This window comes from Ipomoea triloba, chromosome 8 (assembly GCF_003576645.1).
Source record: "Ipomoea triloba cultivar NCNSP0323 chromosome 8, ASM357664v1".
Classification (NCBI taxonomy): Eukaryota; Viridiplantae; Streptophyta; class Magnoliopsida; order Solanales; family Convolvulaceae; genus Ipomoea; species Ipomoea triloba.
This window is the reverse complement of record NC_044923.1, coordinates 9,164,779-9,174,942: the sequence shown is the minus strand read 5'-3', so window position 1 is coordinate 9,174,942 and position 10,164 is coordinate 9,164,779. Positions and strand designations below refer to the sequence as shown.

At 34.5% G+C, this 10,164-nt stretch overlaps 1 protein-coding gene across 1 annotated transcript; it reads right to left on the bottom strand.

The window, feature by feature from the left end:
• Positions 1-6,522: 6,522 nt before the first annotated feature.
• LOC116026909 (acylsugar acyltransferase 3-like) lies at positions 6,523-9,908 on the bottom strand. The gene is made up of 2 exons (XM_031268337.1): positions 9,219-9,908; positions 6,523-7,137 (listed from the first exon to the last, which is right to left on the bottom strand). The coding sequence occupies exons 1-2, from the start codon at positions 9,906-9,908 to the stop codon at positions 6,523-6,525; spliced, it is 1,305 nt and encodes a 434-aa protein (XP_031124197.1).
• Between the last annotated feature and the right edge of the window lie 256 nt (positions 9,909-10,164).

Sequence of the window (10,164 nt, the reverse complement as noted above, 5' to 3'; positions counted from 1 at the left end):
ATATTATTATTTATTATAATATAATTTTAATCGAGCTACAAAATTTAATATTATTATTTCATTTATTCAAGTATAGTAATCACCATTTTTTAACTAATAAGTGTGAATTAGTATTGTGCAATTAATAAAGATTAATAATAATTGGAATCAACAATCAATGATACAATGACCCATGTTTAGCTTCCAATGCACCATTTTTTATAAAATGAAGAATTGGAATGGTAAAACGAACAATTGGAATGAATAATTGAGGATTTATTCAAGTATAGTAACCACCATTTTTACCAAATTACATAAGCATCCGTAAATGGGGAAGATCAAGATTGCAAATTCTACAATATATAGATGAGCATCCGTAGATTGCTAGTTATTTTGCACAGTACAACTAAAAAGATGGATAGTTAAATAAGGTATTATCATTCAAAATCTTGTAATACAAAAGTTACAATACAATGTTTTTCCATTAGAAATTACCAATCAAAGTAATGTGATTAAAATATATAATTATAGAAAACATTTGATTGTTCACTACAATCACTCTGAAAATTGTAATTTTACATACGTGATACGCCCATGGCAAAATTGGCCTAGCTACTTGAAACCTTATCAGCAAAAATTAAAGCATATTGAGCTGTTAAAATCAAACTAAATCACAGTACTACAAAATACTCTATGGAATGCAGACTACACCATAAGGATCTCCAACATGCAGAATGAATCAACTAAAAATTAAATCATACCGCATACCATAACAATTCTACGCGTGTTAAAGTTCGATCTTCGACTTCGTAGAATTACAGATTATAGATCTCTAACTAATAGTGAGAGCACAGATATTGGTACGTTGTGAGAGAAGAGTCATTTCTCATCATTATATAGTGGAGGATAAACATAATATGGAAGATTTTTCAAAAGGAAAGTATAATTAATTTTAATTTTATGTAAATATAGATGATTGACATGTAAAAATTTTACTACAATATTATATAATTTTTCATTCTAATATAGTTAATTACATGTCAATTATATAAATATATATAGATATATAGATATAGATATAGATTATCATATCACTATCACCAATCACCAATTAATTAATTAATATATATATATATTATAATATATATATATATATATATATAATAATATTAATATCATATTAATATCACTCAATTACCCATATCACTAATCACCATCACAATTAATTATTCTTTTTTAAAATAATCACCAATTAATTAATTAATATTAGTATATATTAATATATTATATATTAATATATTAATATTAAGAATAATATCATATACCATATTATCAATTATCAATTATATATCACCAATCACCCATCACCCATTAATATTAACAATATTACCATATTATCATATTATCATTATCATATATTACCATAATAATATTATAGGATGGATAATTAATAAAATAATAAAATAATAAATAAATAAAATAAATGATTTTACCAAAATACCCCTAAGTTTTGGGGGGAAAATTTGGGAGGAGGAAATTGTTTTTATATATAGTATAGAAGTATAGATTACTACAACATCTACCACACTATAAGGGCATTTTAGTCATTTTGTCACTTTTTACCTCTCAATTCCCTGTACTTCTATTTCTGAATACCAAACACTGTAATTCCAATTCCTACTTTATTCATTGAATTGTAATTCCACAGAATTACAATTCTTTTCCACCCTAATTCTTTCCTCCCAACCAAACGCCCTGTGATAGCAGCCCCACACCTCCCCCCTCCTCACCCCATTTTCTTTAATGGGTTGTTTGATACGATGGAATTACATTTTCACCAAATTTAATGAAATTTATAATTTTATTACAAATTGGCTAATGTCGAATAGGGATGATAATGGGGCAAGGCCAAGTAGGGGGTTAGTGAACAAAACTTTTGACAAATTATTCGTGTTTGTGTTTGGTAAGCGTTCGTTTATTAAAGCACCCTTATTAGTGGGGTTTTTTCACGGTTATTGAGGAGATTTTGTAAGTTTGATTAGGAAAGAGAAAATGGGGTGAAAGGGAAAAAAATAAATAAAAGAAATCGTGCGCACCTGCGTCGTGCAGTGCACGCGCCCGCTGGGCGCAGTAAGTGGCGCTCACGCACGAGTGAGCCCTGTCCCTTTGCTTTAGTGGGAGTGTGGGACCCATTGACCTGCATAAACTCCTATTTTGCAGAAGCTTCTCACCCACTCTCTCTCCTCTCATCTTTCATCCTTCTCTCATGCCATGTGGGCACTAAGCTAACATTATCCCCACCAATAACCATTGATGGTGATGCCCTTAAGGTAAACAAACATTAACAAACAAAATTTGGAGTTCGGTTAATAAACAAGCAGAGTCTGAACAGTGGTAAGCTCGTTTGCTAAGAGATCGTGAACAAGCTCGTTTATGTTCGTTTAGTAACGTTCACGAACAAGCTCGTTTATGTTCGTTTAGTAATGTTCGCAAACAAAGCTCGTTAAGTGTTTGTTTAATAATGTTCATGAATATGTTCACAAACATATATAGTTGTGTTGTTTGTTTGGTTATTGTTCGTGAACGTAGATTATGTTTTGTTCACTAACGAATTGTGTTCATGAACATGTGCAGGTGGTAATTATGTGTTCACGAACCTCTTCATTAACTTACACGAACACATTTGTGAACGTGTTCGCTAACGTTAACAAAAACGTGTTCGTTAATGTTAATGAACACGTTCGTGAATATGTTCACGAACGTTAACAAACACTAATGAACGCTTAACAAATGAACACGAACATGATTTTCAAAAATCTTAGCAAACGAACATGAACACGAACACTCCAAAATCCTTAACAAACGAATATGAACACGAATACATTCCAGGCCACAAATTGGTCGGCTTTCGAATTGAAGAACCTGCGTCTAATGAGTCCTCAGATGAAACAATTGGCATCGAATCACCGGATGAAGAAGGTCCCTTCGGAGAGCTTGAAAATCATCTTAATTGCGAAATATGGGAAACGATTTGGCCACAAAGTGCAGCCGTAAAAATGGATTCTGCTTTCTTGGACGAACAGAGGGAGTGGGTTGGAGAAAGTTCATAGCTCTGGGGTTTTGGAGATGAAACAAACCAATTGAAGTTTCTTGAAACTTGATCGCAAGATGAGATTTTTGGGATGGTTCTTTGCTGTTTAGATGGATTGAAAATATGGGCATTGGTTAATTTGTTTGGGGAGGGAAGAGTTTGGGTTGATTCTTGAATGAGAAAGTGGGAAGCAAGTGTTTGAAGAGAGGACACCGATTCATATGTTCTCACCTTGAAATCAATGGAGGATGTCGATGGTGGTTTCGATAGATATTGAGAGAATGGAGGTGACCGTCGAGGTTTCATGGAGTCGGAAGGAAAACGCACCTAATTGGCGACTAAGTGTTTTTCTGTGAAATATGGCACTCCCATTGTCCTACTGTCACCTTCTAAATAGATGAACCTTGATAGCAGCCCCACACCTCCCCCTCCTCGCCCCGCTTTTTTTTTTTTTTTTTTTAATTTTTTTATGAGTTGTCTGATAGGATGGAATTGTAATTTCATTTTCACCAAATTTAATGAAATTTATAATTTTATTAAAAATTGGCTAATGTCGAATAGGGATGATAATGGGGACGGAGCAAGGGCAAGGACAAGAAGTATACTCCTCGTCCAGTCTCCGTGACCCTAACAGGCTGACAGTCCCCGACAGAAAATTGGAAATATTCTTCGTCCTCTTTCTTGCAAAGAGTAAGCCGAGACTTTTTTTTTTTTTTTTTTTTTTGGAGGTAAAGCGAGGACTTTTTAATAATTAAAAATGAGTAAATACCTAAAATAGTCCATCAACTATAGCGAAATTCACAAATTGATCCTCGACTATTGATTCAATCCGATTAAATCCTTAACTTTTCTATTTTTACCCAATTAAGTCCTCCGTTAGTTCCATCGTCTACTAGCCTTGAAATCCAAGGACAGACAAGTAATTTCACATGCTCCCTGCGTTCTCCATTCACCTAGTCATTATAAGATGTAGAAGAAGGCCTAATTCTTCTTCATTTTGTTCAGAGTGCAACATTCGCTTCTTTTTATGTTGTTCAATTCAACCAGATGCAAGCCAACTACACTGAAGACAACTATGGTTCCTCAAGCAGCCACTCGATATTTCAACACAATGAGGTAATTTGTAATATGAATTGCTATTGTGGATTTTCGTTAAAGCTATGAACCTCATGGACGAATGACAACCTCGACATAAGGTATTGGGACTGTATGTGGACCGAATAAGGTGAGTATTACCTAACAATCTATATTTGTTCAATATTTAATTTTAGATTGTAATAGGTTTTGGGTATAGGGAAAGAGAGGTGTTAGGTGTGTATTTGTAAGATGGTATGATCTTCCTATGTGTTCAAAGTCAAAGACAATCATCCCTAGATTGTTAAGGCGTATAAATCAAAATGAGGAATAAATCGAAAGGTTGAAATCAAAAGAGCTACTGTAAAAGGAGATTGTTTGTATAGACAGTTAAAATCAAAGTGCTCTTATCACCTGGTGATGATTTCCATTGTTGTATTAGCAGTGTTAGTGATGGTGTTGTTTAATTCCAATGTTAAAAGTATAGGTGGTGGAAAATTGGTTAAAATGCTTCCCTTGGCATTGTAGAGTTGAAGTGAAATTGTATTTGTAATTGCACTAATTTATTCTGAATGAAATGTTTTTAATAATTCCACTAGAGGTCCCTCGTCTTTGGTGGCAATTCCAAATTTAATCCCAGACTATCGGTTTTGCCATTTAACATCCCAGACTATTATTTTTTGAACACTTTTAGTCCTTCTCATGACTTTTTCTATTTTAGTAAGAGTATTTTTGTCTTTTCATATTTTTCTTTTGTTATTTTTCTGGTTTCAACCGGTTTAATTGGTTTAGGACCGGTTGTTGACCTACACACCTCAAGCAAAGACAAGAAATAAATCACCATCCTAACAAAGAAATTGATCATACTCCCACTTTGCATAACCTATCATACCACAATCCAACTTGCTACAACAAAACTTGTTTCAAGAATCACCTTAGCTTGGCTCACGAGTTCTATTCCCAAGCCAATAACCAAGCACCAAAACCATTAAAGTGTGTGAGAATCTAGTGTGCACAAATGCTAAGTTGAGATTATGCAAAACTTGGCTTTTAATGAGATCACATAGGCTTGCCGTTCATACTCCTACTAGCTCAACTCTAAGAATGCATGCTAAGATCAAATAGGTCTCTTATTAGGCTTGTAACAAGGCTAAGGGTGGATGGTTAAGAAAGAAGGGGTATAGAAATAAAACAAAGGAGAACTCCACATTTATTCACAATTGGAGCTAGAAGAGATATAACTTCTATGGACTAAGGAGCAAACAAGACTTATAATGACAAAACAAACCTCTAAAGTGGTGGGGTTGAGTACATCTTTCAAAACAAACTTCAAACTTTTATTCGTCTTTCTTTTCTTTTCATTTTTCTCTTTTCATAATCTTTTTCAACACTTTTTTTCAATTTTTCTCAACATCATTGATTTTCTTTTTCTTTTCTTTTCAAATCAAAAAACAACTTATTATCGAGACCCCCACACTTAAACAAAATTATCAAGATGATTGCTAACAAAACAAGCTCCAATAAACATCTCTTCCATAAAAAAGAACAAATGTTATATTCTCTCAAGGGTGAAGGGAAACATTTTGGCTAAGGTTAAGGGTTAAATGACAAGGGTTAACACACACACACACACACACACACACACACAAAACAAAAAAACAAACAAACAAACAAACAAACACAATGAATGGTTTAAATGCTTAGCACTTATTGAACAAAAACAAGGCTCAACGGGACAACTAAGGGTAAACATATGTGTAAGAGCTATGGCTGGATGTAAGTACAATCCTAATTATCACGTATTAAGTTCATATGTGATAAATTAAGTCTAACAGTCCTTTCTTGGCCTGCATTTTTTATGTGTGATATATATATATTGTCACGAATTCATCTCGAGCCGATTTAGATATTCTAAATGAGAAAATCTTACTCGCATAGCTTGTTTCCATGACTCGACCAAAGTTTGTGAAAAAACCTGGGAGCTATGCACTTCATCACCATCAGACAAATGACTCGGTTGTGTCTCTGTGCTACCTTCCAATCTCACAACATGATCATTAATGAGTATTGGACCAAAGATGTTACGAGTATAGTTTTTAAAAGTAATCGATTAAAGTTGTTAATCATATTTAATCATTAGACAAAATATTTTACGCAACATTTGTCTATGACTAATACTCTTACATAATTGTTACACTAATTATATTGGCCATGTGCGTTTGTAGAAAAAACGAATCAAAATTTATTTGAAATAAAAATTAGCACATAATGTAATAGAAATAAACATGGATTTCAATAACATTTAAAACCATATCAGAGAAAATTATATATAATCAACTAGATATGACCTTCTTCCACTCTCAAGTTCCCAAATATGATCACCTAGATAGAACCATCCCAGCAAACTCTTCTAGCTCTTCATATTGCTCAAGCGCGGCCATGTGACCTTCTTCCATTGTCACCCACGCATCTACACCGTCCATACTCTTATTTCCGGACAAGAGAATGAAGTTCTTGAACGGGCCCATTGGAACACTCACGTGCTTCGGTCTCCCCCACCCAAAATCCACGTCGTACAATGGGAAATTACATACGCTACTAAAAAAGTACTTATCAAACCCATCCTCCTCGTATGGCTTGTCTCCCTTTTTTGTGGATTCGTATATCTCCAAGGCTAACTCGTTTTCTCTGGTCATGTCTTTTGCATAGAGCCCTTGTTTTCCCTTCCTCAATTTGGCTACTAACTTCGCCACGTCCATTTCGTCGTCGTGTGTTGTTGATATGCAAAACGTGGAAAGCAGGTTTCCGGCGGATGTTGCGGCTAAGCTCTGCGGGAGAGCCAGCGGTCGGATGTTAGCGTAGTGGAAGAGTTGGGATGGTCGGAGGGGGTGGGAGACTTCTCGCGTTTTCACTGCCGAGACAATGCACTTGTAAAGAAATGCACTTACAACTTCCGTGCGCGTCGGATTTTGTATCCCCGTTTTGGCTTTTACCTATTAAGAATTAAAAACATAATTATATTATTAAAAAAAATATAATTATTAATTTTTTTTTTGGTGGATGGAATATAATTATTAATACTTAAGAGTATAATTAGGATCTGTTTAGAAACTTCAAAAATGATTTTCATTAGTTATAAAAAACATAAAGTTAACCGAAAATACTCATTATATTCAAAAGAAAAATGACTCATTTTGAGGTGAAAATGTTTTCCCAAATTTTTTTACTTGAGAGACCTTTTCCATATATCTATCTCACGCTTAGTTCTCTATCTATAGGTGATATTACATGAGCGAGTTGACCCATGATCTGTTTATTTATTATTTGAATTGGATTAATTAAGAATTGTTGAGTAATAATAAGGAGTTGACCCATCATCTTTATCATACTAATTAAGAGTTGTAATACCATGGATCAGGAATGTGGACCCTAGTCTTAAATTGTGTATTTTTAGTATTGGAATTGTAAACTTCTCGAATATAAATTGTGTTTCTAAGTTTTAGAAATTTGTGAATACAATACATGGTTATCACAAATTGTGAATTTTTAAAAGATAAATTTTGAATATTTAGTATGTCAATTATGTATCTTTGGACTCGAGTTTACAGAATAATTTGCCCTAAATTAATACATGGGTTATATTGGACTAGACTAAACAATAAAAATATTGGTTAGACTCGGCCCTCACCATAAAAGATGGCAAATTATTATGTGGATCATAGTCCACACAGTGTTATACGGATCACAAAAAATGTACATTTTAATGTACATTATATTATACATAATAATATACTTTTAATACTCAAATAGTGTACTTGGGTACTTTGGCTAACATTTTACTATTTTTATATCTAAACTATGGAATTTATTTTAAAAAATTAATAATTTAGTTTTTGTTTTGAATATTTTTATTATTTTAGGTTTTAATACTCGTGTGGGGTGGAAGTAAGAGTCGATGGTAAAGATATAAGATGGATAGAATGATAGATGTAACCTTCCTCAACTCATTGTCATCTCCAAGTGTAGATTCATCACATTTTCATTTCTTATTTCTGTTTTCATGCGGTTTCAAAAACAAATTAAAAAAAATTCCATTTTCATGCATGGCGACCATCATTTAATTATTTCCCCCCACAGAACCAGACGACATTGATGGCGACTCTACCTTACTGCTGCTTCTCTTTCCTCTGTTGACTGTTTCTTTCCCTCCCAAACTCCTTTGTTTCTTTGTAATATACGTTACGTTGGTTTCCCCCCACCCCTTTCTCCTTCTCTCTCTCCTACTGCTGTCGGGCTTCCCAATAACACAATACAACCCTAATAGCGTGCCACGTGGGTATTTTAATCCGTTCATATTGAAATAAATCAGACAACAAAAAAGGGCAAAGAAGCCAATATTATTTCGGAAAAACACTCGTGTTCATGTTCAGTAAATGTTTGTTTATATTCGTTTATTGAGGTAAACGAACATAAATTTTAGAGCTCGGTTCATAAACAAACAGAGTCTAAAAGGCTCGTTTGTTAAGATCTCGTGAACAAGGTCGTTTGTGTTCGTTTATTAATGTTCATGAACAAGCTCGTGTAGTGTTCGTTAATTTTGCAGTTATGTTGTTTGTTTGGTTATTATTCGTGAACGTACATTATTTCTTGTTCACGAACGAATTGTGATCATGAACATGTGCAGGTGTTTGGTTATCAAGTGTTCACGAACGTGCTCATGAACATATGTTAAAGAACATGTTCGTAAACGTTAACGAACACATTTGTGAATGTTAACAAACAGTAATAAACGCTTAACAAACGAACACGAACTGAATTTTCAAATATCTTAACAAACGAACACGAACGCGAACACTCCAAAATTCTTAACAAACGAACACGAACAATTTCGATTCGTTTATGTTCGGTTCGTTAACCGCCCTATTCACAAAGATCTTTCTTCATTATTAATTATTTTAGTAATTTTAAATTTATTTTTTTTGTTTAATAATATTTTCAATATAATTTTTAAACATATAAATTTTATATACTAATACTAAACTTAATACTATGAAAAAATTGAATTAAAACATACCATTGCTTTAAGGGAGTTTAGCTTAGAGGCAGAGAAAAAGTATCTTATTTGGCGACAATGTTGAGTTTCCGCCACGATCACCGGGGCGGGCAACGGAGGGCTTTTCTCCGGCGGCGGAATGACGGAATCTCTGACAAAATGTACAAACGGTTTAACGTGGGGATCACGCGTTGTGGCAGCCCAATCATTGATGAACTTTGTGACGGTGAAACCATCCCCAATCTTGTGACACAAGGCGGCGCTCACTGCTATTCCTCCACACTCGAAATGGCTAACTTGAGCCACCGCTAACTTGCCATACCAGTTTCTCCACGGCAGTTTCTCCGGGAAAACTATGGACTGTGTATTTTCGACATTCTCAAGAACATCGGACATGGGGCAGTGGATTCGAACCTCGGAGAACTCGACTCCCGTGTCATTGCACTCCACGGAGGCGTTGTCTCTAAGCATCCCGGCGTATGGATAGTACGCTGTAAGGGTTTTCGATAGAGAGGTCTGCATAAGCTGGGAGATATTATTGGGTTGGGGTTTAGAATAAAAGAAGGCAAAGGGGAGGTACATGCTGGATAAAGCTTGATCAATGTAAGAGAGGCTGTGGGTTCTGAGGGAAGTTGGGGTTGGAGACGATGGCTTCACAATATTCTTTTCAAGAACGGACACCATTGGAATTGGTAATGATATAATTGCCATCTTAATTTTGTGGTATAAGTGGAAAATTACTCAGAAGAAGAATAGGCCGCAGGTAGCTGTATTTGACAACTCAAATGTATGCTATTTATAGAGCAGATTATTACACATGAATTGATAATGATATAATTGCCATCTTTTGCTCAGTTGTTATACCGTGGAACATGGTCCACAATGCATTATGGACCATGGATCATGGTTGATACTGCAATTGTGTTGAACGGATACTGCAGTTGTGTTGAAAGGAAATTGCAGTTGC